Below are 22,736 nucleotides of genomic sequence, written 5' to 3' on the forward strand. Positions count from 1 at the left end.
TAGTATAATTGTAATATAACTGGAAGATAATCGATTTGAAACTTTACTGGCTGATGAGAGATCTGCTAAATTGATGTCCTGCTAATATTAGGGATGGTAATCCGTGTTCGCATATCGTAATCATATTGACACGAACATGATACAATTAATAAACATGTCAGGATTTTCCAATACGTACACGAATATGTTTATTAAACGTGTTATATATTTAATATGATTATTAAATATATCACGTCGAACTAACATGTTTAACACGAATAACTTGTTTTACATAAAATATATATTTTTAATGAATAAATTTATTCTAACGTGTTTAAATAATATATTCCATACACATATAAACAACAATCAAGCAAATTATAACTCACACAAATATTATATAAATGACAAAAATAACCATTAACTTTGTAAAATAATATAAAATTATTTTTTTTATATATAAGTTAAATAAGTCATAAACAAATTCACAGGTTAATATGCGACACGATACGAAATTTTTCATACCATAAATGGATTGACACAATTTCGACACGAATCTGTATAAACTCAACACTAACACGAAAATTACGTATCGTGTCACATATCATGTTTACATGTCGTGTTGAAAAATTGCCACCCCTAGCTAATATAAACTAAGCAAGTTGCTGAGCCTGATAAAGTTGCCAAATCCAATATCTCTTTACTGAGAATTGAATTCCATATCGACAAATGGATAATCACTTAATCTGGATTAACACAACTCTGGTGAACTTTCAGATCAGTTGACATGATATGATGATGTTTCACCTGCAGGTCGGTAACATGTTGATCTTAACAGATGATCTTAATTGATGATATCATGTAGCTAGAGTTCAGTTAGATGCACCAATATTTTTAATTTTTAATTATAAAATTGAATTATCGAACTTATATCTATATTTATATTAATTTTTTTTTATCCAATTTATATTGATTAAATAAAATAGATATAAATATGAATAACTGATGTTTTCAACCCTGATTGAAACATCATGAGGCACAAGTACATTGTAGAGAGGCTTTTAATATTTGTGTTTTGAGTTGATGATGCAAAAATGATCATGAACATGAATCTTGATGCATTTATATTATCTCAACTGAACGATAATATATATATATACATATACATATAATATTTAGATAATAACCTTATTTTGGTGGTTATATATCGTGATAGTAGAAAAAAAATAATAAATAATGATTGATGCCGTATTCTCATATAATAATGGATTTAATTATGAGAATCTATGATTTTATTGTTGTACAAGAAAATCTTAGGGTGATGTAGCATTGGTCATAAATAGACCAAATCATGATCGGATTCGGATTTAGAGAATATCAAATTTTACATAATTTCAATTCGAAGTCCGATTAAAACTAAAAAAAATTTAGGCCTAACGCCTAGTCTGGTCAGCTCTAGTCATGAATAATTAACAATGCCATTCACACCTTCATTATGGAATAATAATTCAGCATACTTTTTCTTATACAAGTGAGGTTTTAAATTTTGATTCAAGGACTTCCAACCTCGATATCAAGGCACACTTAATAAAACAATTGGTTAAACAAATTCAGCCACATCTTCCATGTCAAAAAATTTGAAAAAATGAGGAGGATATGCCTTAATTTAGAATTTGGCAAATCAAATGATGGAACTATATATATACATGTTATGATGTAGAGGAGAGTGCATCATTAGTTCTATATTAATTGTGAGTCAAAAAAGATTCGAATTTACATTACTACATGAGATATTTTTGAATCGAAATCTAGATGAACAAAATCATGAGATTTATGGATCAAAATGGACAATATCTCACATACGAGCCATAATTCTTAGCTGTAATAGTGGCGTCGGGTAGGGAACCACTCCTACGGCTGTGGGCTCCTCTCAATGTACACCAATGTGGCATATTTTAGATCGAAATACAGAAAGATAAAATCATGGGACCCATGGATCAAAATAGATAATAATAAAAAAATAAAATAATAAAATGTGGTTCAAAGATTAATTAAAGGGGATAATTTTATTTTTTTGGATGATAAACTAATGATGGCATTGGATAACAGAGAGGCAACAAGATTACATTGAGTCAATCTAATTAAAATTTTTTAAATCTAAATATAATAAGTATAATTCGGTCAAAGTGAATCTATACTTTCTTTTTAGAAAGAAAATTGAAAATGGGAACTTGGGAAAAAAAAAATTATAGGAATAAAAGAATGTTGAGTTACTTAAGAGATCATCATTATCATTTACCCCAAAAAAAAAAAAAAAAAAAATCATTAGGAAATACTTGAAATAAAGCAGCAGCGGGAAGGGGAGGGGGGTGGGGCGGGGAATGCGTGAGAATACCTGATATGGGTCCCGTAAACATGTAAATCAACTATTTTCGGATTTTTCAATTTAATTTATCTAACCGGCGTCATCTGTAGATTTCATCAACGTTCGTAAGCCGCCTCAAGATGCCCTCTGTGTCTCTGCTTCGGCCGCTTAACCCTGTTTTTCTAACCATTCGGATGAGTCCATGTAATCCCCCCGTCCACCGCGTCGTCTTCCTCCGCTTTGGAGCTCCATTACCGCCCATCGGGACCGCCCCACCGCGCCCAGCGATGGCGTCTGGCATCAGACGGAGACGGCTAGGGTAAGACTTGGGGTTTCGGAGAGGATTTCGAGGTGTTGGGTTCGAGGATGGAGCGAGGTTCTCAAGATTCTTCCTAAAGGTATGATTCTCTGCTTCCTCGTTGGTTTCTTTCTTTCTCGGTCTCTGGGGCAACCTCAACACAGGAAGTGGATGCCATTCGGAATAGATGGGTTCAATTCCTCGGTCACGATCCCATCATATTGGATGCGCCCTTAATCGGGACAAATTTGATGCGTATTCGTGACGGATTGGGCCAAGCCTGGGAAGTGTTCTTCAATCTCTTGTTTATTTGAGAATAGGAGGTGGTAGGGTGGAGGATGAACAAGGTCATCATGATCCTTTTTATAAAAGGGTATGCGGATTCTTTTCCGGGGAAGGTTTTCCCGTAGCTTTTCAAAGATTTCTGATGGTGCCATTAATAACTCAATCAAGAATTCATTATGTCGGGAAGTGATTTCAATGGCTTTAGGGTTCTGCAAGGCAGAAAGAAGCTATTTGAATAGCTTTAAATATCTCCAGGTGATGCTAATTATTATTCAAGTGCTGTCCTTTCGTGTGCTTGAAACTATGGATGTCTTAACCCGATATTTTTTGATTTATTCGACCTTAAGCTCATCTGTTGCATATGTTGACCTATATCTCGTACTTTGATAGAGCATTCCTAATTTTTGAGTCAAGTCTGGAACCCAAGAACCGAAGAACTTGGAATTGAGAGCAATAGACTAATTTGGAATGTTGACTTTGAGGCTAATCGGATCCTTGACAAGATATGAAGAGGGAGGGTGATGAGTAAAACTTGACTTTTTGTCATTATATAGTAGAATTGTAATTCTGGTAGTCTAATATCATTAAGATCAACTTTTTAAAAATGTGTTAGTCCATTTGTTTTGCCCCCATATGAATAGTAAAACATTAGCTAGATCATGGAGAAGGCTTCAATGGACTCCGGAACTTCAACCTTGTTGGTGGCCAGTGTTCAGGCTTAATTTGCAAAGGCAAAGCAGAGTTTACATTTATATTTCTGAAGCCATGGTTCAAGGTGTGGCTGAATCTCTTCTTACCGGCCATTTTGGATAGGATAGAGGAGGCAATGACTGATCAAGTTCTTGCTACTCTGGGGGCTTATGTTGGATGGCAAAGTCTGTTTGTACAAAAACGTTGCTATAATCACTCCTTTCAGGATGCCTGCATCCGGTCCATCTTCGTAACATGCAATTCTTTTAAATAAGAGTGCTGACACATTTCCCCAAGAACCTCCTTTGGAAGGCTGTAGACCTGGTTTTTAGTATGTTACAAGGAGTGTTGTTAGTTTTGGGCCAAAACTAACAGGTTTTGGCAGATCACAAGAACCACGAATTGTGGCTTTTTTGGGGAGACTTTATAGGATATGAGCAATTTTCCTTTAAATAAAATTATACTGTTATCCACAGGAGGGTGGGGATATTTCTCAGAGCAGACTGAAGTATTTGCTATATTGCTGTCATTGTTATTAAAATATGCCGTAATTAACATTCTACTACTATGTCATTGCTTGGTGCTAATATATTCGCATTTAATAGTGATTTTTTCTTTAAATTGCCATGGATGCGGTCACAATGTAATACTGCTGCAAGGAGTTTGTATGATATGCATGTGTTTATTGATCTTCAGATACTGTTACTTAGCACAGTGTGTTTTTCCATTTCGAGTATGTCCCAGATTTTAAGATGGTTCTAGCATATTTCTGTATGTAACTTGAACAGTGTTCTGGTTTGTTGGTTCAGCAGATACTTGAGCTTCTTCTAGGAGAAAAAAAGGTGTGAACTTATGGAAAAACATTAATTTACTACAACTCTAGAAGGTCTTCTCTTCTCAGGAAGGAGCTCTGTTCTAAGATTGCTTCATCAAAAAATAAGAATTCTTGTGACATTTCCTGCAATGAGAATTGCAAACTCAAAGCGAGAATGAGGAAGAAGAATATTCCCAATGGCAAGCCAGGGGAAATCTGCAGAGAATATCTGATAGCAGTGCTGCTAAGGGTCGGTGTTCCTTACAGTTTCTAGGCAATAACACTTCTTGTATTTGTCATAAAGGGAATAGGAAGATTGCAGCTGGTGATCGTGTAATCAAACTGGACAAAAGGAAAAGGCGGAAGAGGAAGAAAAACAATATAGAGTATGATGAAGTTTCTCGTCTGCAAAGAAGAGCAAGGTATTTGCTCATCAAAATGAAACTGGAGCAGAATCTTATCGATGCATACTCTGGAGATGGCTGGAATGGTCATAGGTATGCAAATATTATGTCATTGAAATTTCCATCCAAGAAGATACAGGGGAAATAAGTCTGGGGAAAAACCTTTAAAATGAAAGTTTATTCATTTTTAACTGTGATAATGCTTGGTTATGTTAAACTTCCAACAAGTCTGCATGTAAACCTAAATTTGTGCCAATACTAATTTTACTTTTAATGCTTTGGAAATTAAACAGAAATGCTTGTTTACTGTATGTTCTGCTTACTGTAGATGCATGCTTATTCATCTTGTCCATATATTTCAGCCTCTGAACTTCGTCTGTTAAATAACTGGCATGTGTTGCTATTCTTTGATGAGCTAGAATTCTAAAGTAGGTGTTCAGTTACTAGGAACTGCAACATGCCAACATTACATTATCATGGTGACCTTATTAGAATAAGTTTGAATCAACATCATATTTTACTGAAAATTGGAAGACAAGGCAATATTGCAATAGCAATGCAATAATCTGTTGTCGAGGGTAAAACATCTTATGGATGCAATAATACTAGAACATAACTACAAAGTGCATCATGTAAAGACAAAAATATTGCAATAACAATTGTTTAATCATGTACACTGATATGTGTTTCTGTAACATGGGCTAAGATTGAACACCAATCATAAAATAGTTCTTGACATGAATTAGACGAGCAAAGTCAAGTAGCAGATTTTAAATTGTATCAAGAATTAGTTATATTGGGGCATTAATCTTTTATTTACTCATGAAGATCTCTACTTGTTAGCGACACTAGTTATCTTAAATTGACATTTGCATATTTTTTATATGCATAACTATTTGCATGCTAAAATTAGAAACAAAAATTTTAATCAAATCATTAAATCATAAACAATTTGACTTTGAAGCAACTATCAAAGGTCCTCTTATATAATTTCAGGACCCAAGGGGTAACTAGTTGCCATACTAATTCCATTTTTAGGAGGGCTAGTTGCTTCTTCTTTATCTGTATTTATTATGAAGCATCAAACACCACTTGGATGTCGGTTGCTCAGGTAATACTGATCAGTAGGTTGGCTATAGTATCATTATTTGGCACATAGAGAATGCCACTTTTCTATAAAGAAACAGTAATTTCCAAAGTGTAGCTTGATTTTAGGTTGTACATGGGTTTTAGTTACTACTTTCAGACAAGGGTGACAGTGGGTCTATTTTGGTTTGGATTCTAATAAGATTCAAACTTAGATTTAGAATATTCTGTTTGTATCTAAATTCAATTCCCAAGAAGGGATCCTTTCCTAGAATAATATCTTATTACATTTTGGTTCTAGATTGGATTTTGGGTCCTGCTTCCAATCTCTCTCTAATTGTTTGTTTGTCTCTGTAGATGTGAGTTGTCGCTGAGTGGCTTGGGACTTTTAGGGACTGATAATAATGCTGGGGTAAGGGGATTTGGATTAGGGGAAATTGGACTTGGAGGCTTGGGTGTTGGGCCGCTTTGGCAAATGGCGGGAGGGGCTGGGCGGACAGGGAGGGACTTGCAACTTTTATGAGGGATGGGATCATGGATCTCTGTTGCATGCGTTTTGTTTTGGTTTTCCTTTTTTTTGGTGGGTGTTTGGGGGGGGGGTTGGGAGGTGGGGGCGCAGTGGGAAGATTCATGGGTGAGGATGGATGAGGGTCACTAGGGAGGGATTGGGCGCAGGTAGCTACCTTGCGATATCAGAGGGTGGTGGAGGGCAATAGTTAGTGGGGAGGGCATCAGTTAGTGGGGAGGGCATCAACAGGGTGTATTGGAGGGCTACTGAGAAGTGTTGATGGTTAGAAAGGAGCTGCCAGCCATGTGTTTGTATCAGAGGAAGGGTTGGAAGCATAATTTGGAGGATGGATGGAGGGAGGAAGAGAAGAAGTTGGGGTTGGGGGGATGTTTGTAGTTTGTACTGCTTATACTGCCTGACATCCACTTCTTGTCTCAACCATGTCAATATTTGCTATCCAACATGACCACTTGATGTAGTTCTGGAATTGGATGAAGAAGGTAATACATGGAATTGAGAAAACTAGGTGTTTCATTAAAATATGCTGCATTTGTATGTATTTACAGGGTTTTAGGTCTACTCTACTCTGCCATATTTATACATACCTATATATAACATATATAGATTGGTTCAAGTTACACCAGGCCTAACTTTATAGAGTTGCACCTTTTTTGAATTGGATGATGAGCATTCTGCATCCATGATCCATGCCATTGGATGTGATCTACTATTTCTAAACTGTTTATATGCCAAATATCATATGATTTGGTGAGCCCTAGCCTATGCATCAATGGTCAAAAATTGGACAGTTTAAATAACATGAAAAAAATTGACCACATGATGCATAAGCTAGAGGTCTCCAAATCATATGATTTTTGGTGTGTAAGTAGTTTAGAGGTAGTAGGTTACATCCAATGGCTTAGATCATTGTTGTGGGACTCCCATTGTCCAATTCAAGAAAGGGTGTGACTCTGTAAGAATTGCACTAGGTGTCACTTGATCTCGACCCTATATGTGTGTGTGTGTGTGTAATATGAAAGTAGATTTTCTTCAATTTTTGATCATACAATTTGATGAGTTGATTACCTTCGCGGCTACCCTTTTTTTTGCAATATCATTATAACTCCTATTCTTTACTTTATATAAGTATAGCAAAATAGTTAAATGAAGTCATTATGATTACATTCTGCATCAGTGCCATAAGAATAGATGATAGTGTTTGTAGTAATCATTTTGATTATTACTAATTTTGCTCAAGTTTTTTGTTTTCCTCCATATATTTCTTTACAGTCGAGAAAAAATCAAGCCAGAGAATGAGTTGCAAAGAGCTAAGAAGCAGATATTGAAATGTAAACTTGGAATCCGTGATGCAATTCATCAGCTTGATTTGCTTAGCTCTATAGGAAGCATTGAGGATTCTGTAATGCATCCAGATGGTTCTGTTTTCCATGAATGTGTATGTACAAGTCACTTGAGTTGAAAGCATAATTATTTAGATTGTGATAACAATTTTATAACTAAAGTTGTACTACATTATTTTGTTTGATATGCTCTTCAAAGTTCTGCATATTAATGTAGATATTTTTTTTCTCTAGATTTTTTGTGCAAAATGCAGATCTCGTGAAGCTTTTCCAGATAATGACATCATACTATGTGATGGGACCTGCAACTGTGGTTTTCATCAGAAATGTTTGGAGCCTCCACTGGAAAATAGTAAGTACTTTTTTTCTTTAGGTATCTTCTACATTCATTGTTAGGCATTCAATTTTTCATCATTATTGTCATCATGATTTGCATGTCTTATGCATTCATTATTATTGTCATCGAAATTGTTGCTTCATAGAATTACTTAGAGCTCCAGCTAAATATCAAATATTAAATGCTAACTGAGTCTGTTCTTTTTGTAGCATATATAAAGCTATAGCAGGATAGCATTTCCCACAGTTCAAATTTTCGATCCAAGTTTTTTATTTGCCTTTGTAGCTGCTATTTGTGTGGATGTTAAGCATTTTGGATTATATATGTGAATCAATATATGTGTAGGATGTAGTGCTATGATAGGCTAGAGGGTCGAGTTGTAGTATAGTGATGAAGTGGTGGCTGAATAAAGATGGTCATGGCAGTGATGGGGCTTTAATGTTGCAGAGATGGTGGTGCGGTGACAAGGAATAATGGTAGTTGTAGTGATAGGCATATAATGGCAGCTCCAGGGCTAGTAGTGGGGCTGGGTGGTTTTGGTATTAATGGTGATAAAAGAAGTGGTTGCAAGGTGGTGTGGCTATGGCAACAATGTTGGTTGAGAAGATGGAGAGAAGGAATGTAGAAAGTGACAGGGACATTGCTTTGCATGTCTTTGGTAGGAAGCTACACAATCGAGTGTATAAGCAGTTTTGTTTTCCTTAAATGCTAAACATCATCGTGGATGATTCAAATTGAAAATCCACACCATCCATATTGATTAACATGTTTTTATATGTGTGTACACCAAACTTCATCCTGTCTTGGCCTTTACAACCATGAAATCAACCATTTGTTTTGTAGTTTAATTTTGAACTTTTGATGCATAAATAAGAAATCCCTTCACACGTGGTACTTTATTTTAGGCATTTTGGTTAATGAAGACCATGATGAGTATTGTGGATTGTTCTTTTGGGTATTTAGATGCTCACCATGCCTTTTGGTGCTCAGGCATAGCCTGTGTGGTTTTGCCCCAGGAAAATTGAAGCTGTGGCCACATATATGCATAGCTGTCAATAGCTGTCAATGCTACATTTGCTTCTAACTGAGGGATTTTGTTCACTCTCTAGTTGTTAAACCTGTTATTACCTCTCGTAATTTTTTTTCCATGATGCAGGTAGTTGTTATGATGATGACAACTTTGTTTGTGAAACTGACTTCAGTCTCTTACCTCAGTTCCTCCTGGAGACCAAGTATGGCTTTGCAAATTTTGTGAGTGTAAAACGGAAATTCTAGAAGCTGTTAATGCGCATCTAGGCACTTGCTTTAGTGCAAACAGTAGATGGGAGGTTAGTACTCTGTTCAAGTTACTTGTTCAATGGAAAATTATTTTTAAAAAAGCTGTCAGCTATCCAGTTATGTTTCTCTAATATATTGAGTTTGTGAATAGGACATCTTCAAGGAAGCAACTACCGACCCTGATGTTGAAAACACATATCTTAATCCTGCTGAAGATTGGCCATCTGAGGATTCTGAAGATGAAGATTACAATCCTGAGAAAAATGTGAATAGTGCTAGCAGAACAGGCATAGCGGAAAACATGACTGGTGATTCTAGTAGTTCAAGCAGCCTATTTTGTTCTTCTGACGGAGCTATGTCATGTTCTGAATCAATTCATACTTATAGCAATGGGAAATCTTGTGATGTTGAACACAAAGAGGGGAACGAGGCTAACTTTGTTGATTCTATCATCAATGCTGAATACGGGAAACTAATGACTGCGAGATCATGAGTTACCAAAGGCAGCGAAGAGATGTTGACTATAAAAAACTTCATGATGTGAGTGCCACGGACCTTATGCATTCACCAATTAAGAATCGCATTTGAGTTCCTATGGGAAAAATGCTGAATTTACCAATGCATTTGCCAATTCTATAATCTGAGAAGGTTAAATAAAGGATGGATGGGCAAAAATATTCTAATTTCATAACAAATGGTGAAGCTTTCAATAAACCACTACATCCTGTAGAAGGTGACTGGAAAGTTATTAGTTAGGAAAGGAGAATCAGTGCTTCCAGCCTATGCAAGAGATCATATCAGAAAATTTTATGCAACATGCACAAGCTGGGTGATCTGATGCATCTTTTACATATCCGCTGAGAGACTAATTTTGCAATTCTCTGCTTTTTTCCAATCTGTCTTAACTAAAATAATTGGTGCTAGGCCTTTTTGATCAATCATTATTAGCCATAATTATTTTCTAGAAACTAGTTTCCATTTTACTTAAACAAGTTGTACTAGCAACAGAATGTAGAATCAGTAGACTATTGAACATCTGAACAAGAGTTAGTTTCTAAGGAAGCCTTGAGTCACGAAGAAGGAGATTACATGAATTAGGTCCTTCTAGGTTATAACACCTTGGGAATAAGCATTAAATGTACCAATTCTCTACTTGAATATTTTTAAAGAACATCAAAAGCTTAAGCTATTTTATTACAGTTAAAGAATGATAGTTTTAAGCACTCATAAGTTACCTTACTTTCTGGTTTCTAGTGTATATATTATAAAGTATGGCCTTTTACAGGTGCACATGCTTTTGTAGATGATAACTCAATTGATAAAAACTGTTTATTTCATGATTTTACCTGTCTAAGATGCCTTGTTCTACTGTAGTACTACATTTAAATGTTCTAAAATTCCATTGTTGTCAAACCAGCTAGCTCTCAAGATTTGTAGCCATTGATCTTCAAGTTTCAAAAGGTACCTTGTAGATGGGAGAAAACCAATTGAACTTGGTATGTAAGGCTGAAAACATATCAGACATTAATATTTCCATATCCATATGAATAAAGATATGGATATTCACTGGTTGCTAAAATTTGTACAATTGTATCATATTTATTTTAAATGGGCATCAATGTATATGAGTTGGATATCATTATATGAATATAAATGCAGATATAAATTGAATAGTTAAAAATTATGGATATAATTTTATTCCAAGATTTTACGTCTCGGCGGGATGGGCGGCATCCCTGCTATCCCATCCCGTTCTTATGGGAAAATGGGATCGGAACGGGATCGGGACTCCGAAACCCATCCATGTAGGGCAAGAAGAAAGAGAAAAGAAAGAAAGAAAGATGAAAAAAGGAAAAAAGTGACAGGAAAGAAGAAGAAGAAAAATGAAAGAAAGAAAGGAAGGGAGAAGAAAAAGAAAGAAAGGAAGAGAAGAAGGAAAGAAAAAAAGAAAAAAAAGAGAGAAAAGAAGGGATGAGAAAAGAAAGAAAAAACAAAGGAAAGCAAGGAAGGTAGAAGAAAAAGAAAGAAAAGAAGGAAGGGAAGGAAAAAAAAAGAAAGAAAAAAGAAAAGAAGGGGATAGAGATAGAGGATATCTACCAGGATGGCTGTCTGGACGGAACGGGATGCGGGGCATTCCATTTCATGGAGATATCGGGATATCTCTATCCCATGATATTTAAAACCATATTTTATTCCACTTTATTTTTTATTAACTCAGATAAGGATACAAGTGTCTCAACCAAGTTTACTGAATCGGTATCGGAGCTTATAACAACCGGCGACCGATTTGGTATGGTACAGATCCATACTTTGTCATTTTGGGACGTACCGAAATAGGGAGAGGGAGGGAGAGAGAGAAGAGGGAGAGGGGGTAGAGAAAGGAGAGGGAGGGAGGGAGGGGGGGCGAGCGAGAGGTTGAGGTCCCATGAACGGGAAGCTTGGAGAGCCCTGGATTCGGCAATGGGGACCTTGAGAGAGAGGGAGAGAGAGACTAACTGGATTCTTCAATAGGGGTGAGGGCTTCAACGGGGACAACTGATGAGGGTTTCGATGGGGATGACTAACAAGGGCTTCGAACAAGAGGCACTTCATGCCTTTATGAACCATTTTGATTCGAAGGGGGTGAACCATGCCTGTGACTGACCAGTCCAGTTCGGCACGCTCTGAACCGGCCAGTTGGCATGGTTTGGCTTACCTAGGCTCAACTTTCTTTTTTATTTCCTAATACAAAGAAAATTGTTGTAAAAAAGAGAGAGAGAGAAATAATGGCATCGACTTAATTGATTCTCCTTAGCGGGGATCCCAATAATTCTACATAGTTAACACATTTGGATTAATAGGTTGGCTATTAAGGATGCAATCCACCAAATTATAGACGGCGTTGTGTGGAAAGAAAAAAAATAGATTGCAAAATGCTGATATCGTCACTAATTTTATTTTTGAGTTTATGAGTGGTACAGGGGACTAAATAGGTTTGAAAATGGATTTGGATACTTAAATGCAAATCAATTATTTGTGTCTCCATGTGTGTCCTTTCTTTGAAGAATGCAAATATGAATAAGGATGCTATTGTTTGTGTTATATCCGGATAGATTCAGATATGAAAATGGATTTGGATGGCGATATTATGAGATCCCTTATGATCCCATATCTTTACACCATTAATAATATAAACAAGGAGCGAGGCATCATGCGACAATGCCATGTACATTTTATTCTGCACAACTGCTTGGCATGCAGTAGTACCTGGTACCAATTCTTAACAATGTCAGTCAACAGATTATCGAGACAAATTTGCAAAACCCTAAACACTCATTGTTTTTGATAATTACTTGTTTCTAATCATTTCTAGTTATGTTCTCTTAAACTAATATTTCCAACTCAGATGTATGTTCCATAGTTATTTGTTCCTTCAAGTGTGTTCTTTATTCTCCACAGGATATGTTTGGGAAGGATCTGGCTGACAATGAACACCAAAGTGAAGATGAAGACTGGTGTCCCCATAGGAGCACGAGAAGAAGGATAAAATCAACCACCGGAACTACGTTGGCTAAGTGTGTGAATGAGGATGGATGTGCAGATATAGTATTGACCGAGAAAATATCACATGAGAAGAAACCACTTTTCAGGATTCCTCTCAATGCAGTTGAGGTAATCAAACTTTCATTGTTGATGAAAACTTTAATTTAAATGCACTATGTTTTCTTGAATGCTGTATTTGGTAGTAATTTATTTAGAATGAAATAAAAGACCTGCAGATATTATATAATATCAGATACAGGTAGCTTTGGAAATGAATATTGGAATGCTGCAGTTTGCCCTTTGCATTTGGACTAGGATATACATGCTTGCTTATAGGCAGTGAACCACCTCTGTATGCATTTAGACTAAGGTATTGATGCTTTCGTATAACATCCATACAAGAGAAGCCTTTATCATGTGCATGCACAGGAAGCCAAAACACAGACACCCACATGCAAAGAAGAAGAAGATGTAGAAGAAAGAAAGGAGAGCTGATGAACGTACTGTTAGATATTCTCATATTGCTGCTCTGTGAGTCTGAAAATTCATTAGCTGTTTTATTGGGTTGGTTCTATGAAAAATGAGGAGTGTGCAGATGAAATAATAACAGAAAGTGGCATTTAGTCTCGCATACTTTGTCTGGTAGTGGATTAATCTTTTAAGTGCTGCTTTAGTTACCACAGTAGCAGAATGAGAGTCTCAAATGCAAATTTCAGGATGCAGGTAAGTCAACAAAATCAGAAAACAGATACAATAGTATGAGTTGCATTAAAAAGCAGTCTACATGGCCTCATATGCAGCTGAATATGTTTGTGCCGCTTTCTGACGGCCCTACAGTAGATCTGGGCCACCTTTGTATGTAGAATGGTCACATAGTGAATGACCAAGTGGCTTGCATAAGACTAAGCCCTGGATACATGGTCGTCCATGTCCTCTATTGTTTCTGAGATTTCATTTAGCTGTTTGTAAATGTTATATCCTTTTATCTCTTATCATGATTTTATATATCTTTTAATATTTTATGAAATATGAACTGCATAGGCACCTTTCTAGGTGGATGCATATTGCTTAGGCTTTTTGCAGTGCCTTGACTACTGCATGCTGCAGCCACTTTTTGAAACCCCAATAGTATGAGTCTTTGCATGGTCTTGAACACTGATCCTCTAGCAACTTCTTAACTTCTCAATAGTTGAGGATATTGAGGAAACTCGAGAAGCAATTTGCAGTTTGTTGATTTATAGGGTTTTTTGGTTCACACTGTTGGTGTAAGCAAAGGCCTTGGGAGCAGGGAGGGAGGAGTGAGCAAATAGTGGTGCCATTTGGGGTGCCAATTGCCAAATGATACTTATGACAACCATTTATTAAACAGATTGGGAAACTTTGGCAAAGTGGTTGTCATGAATTTATGTAGTGTTGGAGTGAGATATTGTTATGTAAACAAGATAACTTCCAAATAATGATATTAATAGGAATATGGTCTGCTATCACAGGAATAAAGCTTTTCATGAAGCTTCATTAAGGTAATGATGTGCATGTGTCATATATAGCATGCAACTAAATTATAAAATATTTTTCAAACAGAACAATCAGCTGATTGCTGTCTTTTTTGTGGTAGACAACAAAATGGTGCTCTGATGGAACGAATTCTATCAACTCCCTAAAATCCCAAGGAAGCTTCTGGTGTCTCTATGCCACCCAAAAAAAAAAAAAAAACAATCTGCTAATTCAACCAGAAGTATTGTTGTCCTTTGAAGAGTTAGCAACCTCGAGATGCAGTAAGCAGGAAAAAAAGATAAAGGGTCTTTATCTCAAATTGATCTAGGAAGTCCTTGGACCTTATAAATGATAGGGGAGTGGAGCTGGATATCCCTGGTGAGAATAGAAAGAAAGATAATCTCATATGTGATCATGTTCCGAGAAGTTAAGGGACCATTTATGGTTGATTGTGGATGGCTAGCTATCAATAAAATGGTCCCTAGCACTATTAGTTTGGACATTAATAATGGCTGACTATGATTGACCAACTGTGATTTGGTGCAAATTAAACAAGCCATAAGCCAAAATGACATAGGATTTTCAATGTGCTGTAGTTTAACAAGATGGATATGTAAAGTGCACTCGGGGGTTGAAATTTGAGAGTTTGATATTTGTAGTTGCATGCCTAGAATGGGATTTGGTGATAATATTATTCTTTTGCTTGGTAGTTGATATGTATTATAGTGGGACCAAGGCTATTACTAATAACATCTGATTACATCCTTGAGAGATTTATTTCTATAGTTGCATGTCAAGAACGTGACTTGTTGCTATTATTTTCTTTTGTTTGTTAGTTGTTGTGTATAAGGCAACCAGTATACAAATTAAATTATGGTTAATGGGACTCAAGTATATTGTTCATAGCATTTAAGTACATCATTTATAGTTTTAAATCCCCCTCGGGAGATGTATTAGGTCCTTTGAATAAAGGGTTTAAATACCAGTATTGAGCCCAATACTGATTTTGTTCCAGACTGGTATGATATCGGTACAGCTGGATGCAGCGATTAGTATCAAAAAGACAAAGTGATTAGTATGCAAATGATATGATTAGCATAGACCATGATTACATGACCTGTACAATCAAACAGATTGGTCTAGGAGAGAATTGGTGTTCTGTGCCTTTACCAATACCATTTTCTGTTGGAATGGCATTGTACCATACCAAATTGACAGTATTCAAAACCTTGCTTTGAAATATATTAGTATAACAATTGCCTGGCAATGCATAAGTTTTTTAATTCATAGATTTAGATCACAATGTATACTTCATCTCTTTAAATGATGAATTTCTAGTAAATTTTTGAACAAATATTATATATTTATTGGAGGGATAATTTGCTTGATGATTTCTCTGGGACATTTGTGAGTTACCATGGTTAGGGTGTTGATGCTCTACCTCTGGATTTCACCAGGTGTTGAAAATTTAATCTCAACATTGTCAATCATTCATTTCATAATCAGGGTCATTGGAGATTCAGGAATATTTAGTTCAAGTTGAATGTGCATTTTTTAGTCTTTATGCACCTAACATACTATGCAACATATAAAAAAGTGGATAGGAGGGATGTGGTGGTGAGGAGGTTTCATAGTGGATAGCTGATGTTATTTCCCCAAAGCAGTCTGCTAAAACATATCAACATGCTTTCTAAGTATCAAAAATCAATACTTTACCAAAATCCAAAAATCAATACTTTCTAACAAAGCAAAAAATATTAAAAGAAAATTCAAGGGCAAAGATGGAAAAGAAACCGTTCATCTAAAATCATAATATAGTGTCAACATCCATATAATGTGAAGGTTTACAATGTAATGAGAACTACCATCATCCACCAAAAAGAACAGCATCACTTCTTAGATAAAAATGTCCACAATCACATAACATCAACCATAAAAGATGGATGTCTACAATCACATAATATAATTCACTTCTCTTTCTCCTTCTCTCCACTCTTTGTTCAGCTAGGGCATGAAATAACTAGATAACCTGTGCTTTAAACAACATATCATACCAACTGATTGGTGGATGGATCCCCATTGTTAACCATTCCAACCTGCTATGGAATGAATTGCCTGCTTTGAAACCATGTCATAGCAGTCACTTTAGCAGGTTTTTGCCCGGTATAACAGCTTCTTCTACTTGAGTGCCATATAGCAGCGCTATGATACTTAGCATAGCATTTTTGGGCGGAAATTAAAATAACAGCCAAAGCAGCTCATTTCTATTTAAAACAATCATTCTATGATGTTGTGGTGGATCTTGAAGGTACCAGACACTTCACAAACTTGGAGGGTGCACTATTATGAAGGGTGATTGATTCACAAAATACTGTTGGTTGGTTGAAGGACATCACTCATATTTGTGGTGTTTTTCAGACTCCATGTGTGGAAGGGGGGAGATACGTCAACATTAGGGAGCTGCTTATGACATGGCATCCGACCAACTTTTTGTGCTCTAACATGATCTTTTAAGGGATACACTTCCTATCCAGATTAATTTATTTCTGGTAGGACCACTTTCTGTCCCTAAACTTGGTTGTTTCCTTTGCATTGCTCTCATTTGTACTGCTGCTGCATGTACCCTTTCTTAAATTCCTCCTGCATATAATAATATAAGGGGAATGGATGATAAAAATTAAGGTAAATGAAGAGTACATATGAAATCAGATACTCTTGCCTGAATGGCACTATTCCTGTCGAAGTCGCAACAATAGATGATTGTCAGGCAAGAGTCCATATGCCAAGCAATTAGTGTCTGTACCTCTGTCATCAAAACTAACCTATATCATCTCCTGCCATCCATGATGGTGTTATTCAGATTAACTTGAATTGTGTTGATGTTTTCTTGTCAATGATTATTGCTTCCTATAATATCTTTTTATGGTGCTCCATGATTGCTATAGCATCCATATGAGACCTTTTTGAGATGGCACTGGATTTCAACTTCTTATACAAATGTGATGGTGGCAAATGCCTGAATAGAAAGGGTGTGAAGAAGTTTTTTTATGCTTTACAGTGAAATAAAGGGATAGAATCTACAGAGAAGAATGCAAAAGTTGGTCTCTACAGGGGACAGTAGGGAATGATCCAAGGGTTGTGGGTTATGGTGGTGGATCTTAATTGAAAATTGTTGAATTTACTTGTTCACTTTGTGGTGGAAATAGATTTCATCTGCATTTCATAATACTTCACACATAACGCAGACAATTTTTCGTGTATTGCAACAGAAGCTTCGCCAGGTTTTTGCTGAGAATGAACTTCCTTCAAGGACTGTCAAGGAAAATCTCTCAAAACAGTTGGGTATTTCATCCGAGAAGGTAAGCACATTATTTCTCTGTGATTACACCAATATTTATGTTGAAACTAATGTAAATATGTACTATTTCGTAGCATATGCTTTGGTGTAATTTAATATGCCAATGCAATAAGCAATTCATCTTAGAAAATTTCTTTTCATTTTATTGATTCTTCTAGTGCATACCGAGTTTTGAGAGATCCATGTTTATGCTGAATTTTTGATAATAACATAGCTCCGGACTTTGCCTGTGAGATTAGTACTTTGCAAAGTGTAAACGTCATGTGAGGTATGCCACATTATTGAGTTTTGTTTTTGGGCATAGTATCCTTGATCTTATTATGTAAAGCACATTAAACTAGCATGTGCATATAAAACTTCTCTAGATGCCTTCCCTTGAGGGATAACCTGCACAACCCTCTCCATACCTATTGGCAAAACTAGAGGAGCCCGACCTTAAAAATGCTTGCAAGTTACCAAGGTGGTCTTCCACTGTTGCCCTAGCAATAACATTGCACAAGAACCTACTATAATCAATTCAACAAAACATAGACTCACACTGATGCTTGTCTTGAAGCTATTAGTGGAAGCTCTACCCTTGATTCAACCTGGGTGGCCCGCTTGGTACCAACAAGATAAATCTGCTGTAGTCACTTGTGCATATGCTACATGTCCAATATCACCCATTGAAATGCCGTCAAAATTAAGCTTTTTAGAAGTCCCAAAGGAGAGGCTGTCCTATCATTTTCGAATGACTTTGCATGCCAGACTGAAAATAATGCCCAGTTTCTAATCTGAAAGTTGTACAGCACTGCCTCAAGACAATCCAATATCAAATTCTTAATAGTTTCAACAACACAACCCCCACCCCCCACACACATACACAAAAATAGGGAACAAAAAGGAATACTGTTTTGCATGCATGAAGACATACATCAAGAGATTCAACAGGGCAATGAATTGATATAGATGTAGGATCAGAGGGCACAGCAGCCAACAGGAGGATGAGGGATACAGAAGCTCTTGCTTTAACCTGTCTCAGTTATCATCTCATCCAAGTGCCAGGCTGTGGGATGAGCCTGCAAAAGGCTTCACCTGTTAAAAGTGCCTTGCTAGGGATGCCATCACACTACAACTGCTACTTTTTAGGGTTCATTGCAAAGGTTTGTAGTTAGAGTGGAACATCCGGTTGTGCAACTACACAACTACAAAAAATTCCTTTAGTTCTGGTTGCAACTATTGTCATTCATCATCATGTTAAGGTCATAAGTTGCAGCTACCCTACAGCAAAAAAGTAGGTCGGTATAGATTCTGCTGGAAGAGGCTTTTCAGGGCTCCGCAAGAGTCAGCAGTTCCTCTGTTAAAGCAATCTGATCAAATTAAGTTTTACTTACAATTTTCTCTTATAAAGCTTCTTTAATTCTCATCTAACCAATTTTGTTCTCTGCTATTCACAGGTGAGCAAGTGGTTTAAAAATGCAAGATACGCTGCTCTTAAAATGAGAAAGGTCACTTAATCATCAGTTAATTTCTTTTGTTATCTATTATTCACAAGATTGAAATGCTATTTGAAAGGTTATTTATTGGGAAAAAGCTATATATCATCCACCAGATCACCACTCAGATCACTGTTCCAATGTGGGAGTTGTTGATTGGCTGACATAAAGTGGGGCCAGACTGACACCATGGAGTTGCCCATGTACTGCACCAGTCCCCAATGCCACATCAGCCTGGTGAACTGGGCAGTGATCTGACAGGTGATCAGTAGCGTTGCTCTATTTATTATCCTTTCTGCTTCTTTTGGTTCCTTTTATATGCAAAATTAATATGCTATGTTCCCTCAAGTCATGGATCTTTTCAATTATCCTTTGGAGCTGATAGAAATAATCAGCCTCTTATTGCATGGATTTTCAAATCATCATTACATAAAATTTGGTCAGAATTAAAAAATATTGATTATTGAATACCTCCTAGAACAACTTGATTTCTTCTCAAATAAGTATATTAGAGTTTTTTTTTTTTTTTTTTTTTTTGTGTTTGTTTTTGTACGTTATCCAAAAGCATCATTCTGTTAAACATGCTTCCCTCTGGATCCCATTTTGATGTGTCCTATGTAGTTTTGACACTAAAGAAATGACAGCTCTGAGCTTTGCAAGTCTTGCTAAGCAATGATCTGATGCTAAATACTAGCCCTTCTTATTGGCTTATTGAATTAGTTTACTGTGCGCAATAGATGGAAATAGCAAACTTGCGAATTTTAACAGCATCAGGTGCGAAACTACTTTCTTCATGAAACACAACTTAAATTTACACCTTATTCTTATCAGCCACCTACTCATCAACCTACATAGATGTTCTTCACTACCTACCCATATCTATGAGCCGTCCATTTTGCTTAGCATAATAATTTGTGCCACATCTAATCACTTTTCCTTTATCAACAATTTCAGAAATTAACATAAATATGTCTTCTTGTGTATCATTTGGAACCGAGACATGGTCTTACAGCCTTTGTAGTTTTATGATTTAGAGTTGGACATTAAATTAGCTCTTTGCACGCCATCTGCAAATAGTCATTGATTGATTTCCCTTTTCCTTGCTCATGTATAATAATTTGTGCCATGTCTAACCTCTTTTCCTTTATGAATAACTTCAGAAATTAACGTAAAGATGTCATTTCATGTTACATTGTTTGAAATCGAGAAATGGACTCAACCTTGTAGTTTTCTGGTTAATAGTTAGAACTAGCTCTTTGCATATCATATGCATATGCTCCTTGATCCATATCCCATTTTCCTTGCTCATGAATGTTGCAGGATACATTCCATGCATTAAGGAAGATTTTCCCACCATGCGAGCAAACACACCTAATCCTAGAGCTTGCCAAGCATATCCTGAACACAATATGCTTCTCAGTGTTATCATCCATGCACTTTTTGGAGCTACAAGCCAGATTTCCCTTTCCTTTTTCTTTATACCACCTGTCTTTCTTGTCTCCCAAGCAGGCCGTTCGACTGGAATAGGTGCGTGGAGAGGAGACAAATAGAAGCTGTTTATTGAAGGCTACATGAGGCTGCCATAAAGTTCTCATTGTTAAGTGGTGGAGTTTCTTAAGCAGAAAGTGCAATTTACTCTTCTGCCACCCAGGTTTTATAGCAGATGATGCTATTTGGAATTCTTGTCATTCTTGCAGTTCAATGTTGAGTCTGTATATTGTTCATAAGTCGGGATAAAGATAATAACCCTTTTTTTTTTTTTTTGAAGATTATGAAAGCCTAATCCCCACCTTTCTTCCCCTTGAGGGCTAATCCAACCAGCATCAAACCCTCACCCTCTTGCCTAAGTAGCAAGAGGTGGTATCATGCGAGTTAATAGCTTATGATCATTCCAACAAGGAAACTCTGCTTGTTGTGAGGTTCACAACGAACTGACTGCCTTTACTTCCTTTTTTTCTCGACAGCCTCCAAAATGTGTGGTTATCCTGTTTGGAAGGACTAATTAGCATCATTGCCAGCTTCTGGTTAAAAAGCAGTGAGTCAAAAAAAATCAGAAATATTTTGGAATTCAAAGTCTGGTTGTTGAATGAGATGTTTTCCACATCATGGACCTTTTTCAGTGCTAGTTGTATTATCAAGAATTTAGGCTGTTAACTTTTTGTCCTAAACTTTTCATCCAGTCCTGTTAAGGTCATATCCTTTATCAACATAAGCCTTTTTCTCAGAATATGCATGTAAGACATTTAGTACATATTCTATTTGGTTGGATACTCAATTATAGACTAAGTAAATGATGTACATTCTAGATTCAGTTTGGTTTTTGTTATTAAATATTATATCATATTCCTTCAGCATCAGTTATAAAATATTTAATGACATTCTTCCATCTTGATGACAGGCAGGAATCACCAAATCACATCATGTTAATACCATCACTAAAAGATCAAGAGTAAGTGCTGGAAAGGCTGGAAGCTTCGATGAAGTTGCATCAGTTGACAATTCTATTTTGCTACCCTTGTCATCCATCATTCATGTAGGCAGAAATCTGAGAAAGATTCTCCAGAAAAAGAATAAAAAATCAATGAACATCCCTTTGAGAATGCACCTTAAAACAACAGCCAATACAGACTCCACAAAAGAATTTCAGGTAATACATCAGACATCATGGTCTAATCAGATGCATGTTTTCTTCTTAGTTAGTTAACTTTACTAGTTGTGTCTTATCTTTCAAGGATTAGATGCGATAATGCCCTTGATCTGGTGCTATTGCAGAATCTCGGAACCAGTCTTACTGCAAACCAATGCCCCTCCATTTCTATCCATAGGAATTTGTCAAAGGAGGTAGGTTTACCACATGGTCAGTTATAACAGAATATTTGACATTATGCATGAACTGGACATTTTTTTTGTTTGTTGCATTTCCCTGGGCTATGTCAACTTGATTATCCTGTATATAGGTGAGCACATCATTGACCAACACCATGATACTTAAGAAAGAAGTAAGTGGTCTAAGAAGAAAGTTTACTCTGGGGAGAACATTCAGAGCCAAGAGAAGGAATGTATTTCAGATAGATGAGATGATTGATAGTGAGCAGCTCTACGTGGCTGAGATTGAAAGATTGTGTAGTCTTGAAAATAGGCTTAGGAACTTGAAGAATGCATTGCTATTATGCGAATATAATGATTATGAATCAGTCAAAACTCATTCAACTGAAGAAAATGTGACCTATGTTCCTGTAGCTGAGGTAAAGGAACAGGCATTTATCTGAAGGTCATCTGATGAAAGTTATTTTATTGCACTATCTTTGGAACTATGATAGTTATCGTTATTCGGAATCTATATATTAATGCAGGCTGTTGAGCTAACAAGTATTGGTAAAATTGTACAAAAACTTTGCTTTATTTAATGATTATAACTCTTAATTTTTTTGGGACTCCTATGTATAATAACAGAATTTCCTTGCTGTTTGTGCAAGATCAGA

General features: G+C 36.3%; 1 protein-coding gene across 1 annotated transcript; it reads left to right on the top strand.

Annotated features, from left to right (window-relative positions):
* Positions 1 to 2,962: 2,962 nt before the first annotated feature.
* On the top strand, positions 2,963 to 22,568 carry LOC105049318 (pathogenesis-related homeodomain protein). The gene is given in 14 exon segments (XM_073260690.1): positions 2,963 to 3,182; positions 4,430 to 4,643; positions 4,646 to 4,928; positions 7,720 to 7,885; positions 8,025 to 8,142; positions 9,343 to 9,455; positions 9,557 to 9,872; positions 9,875 to 9,945; positions 12,844 to 13,056; positions 17,691 to 17,780; positions 19,216 to 19,266; positions 21,653 to 21,901; positions 22,027 to 22,095; positions 22,212 to 22,568. Coding segments are annotated over 13 exon segments (2,088 nt in total). The 5' UTR covers positions 2,963 to 3,182; positions 4,430 to 4,606; the 3' UTR covers positions 22,524 to 22,568.
* Positions 22,569 to 22,736: the final 168 nt, after the last annotated feature.

This window comes from Elaeis guineensis, chromosome 7, assembly GCF_000442705.2.
Source record: "Elaeis guineensis isolate ETL-2024a chromosome 7, EG11, whole genome shotgun sequence".
Classification (NCBI taxonomy): domain Eukaryota; kingdom Viridiplantae; phylum Streptophyta; class Magnoliopsida; order Arecales; family Arecaceae; genus Elaeis; species Elaeis guineensis.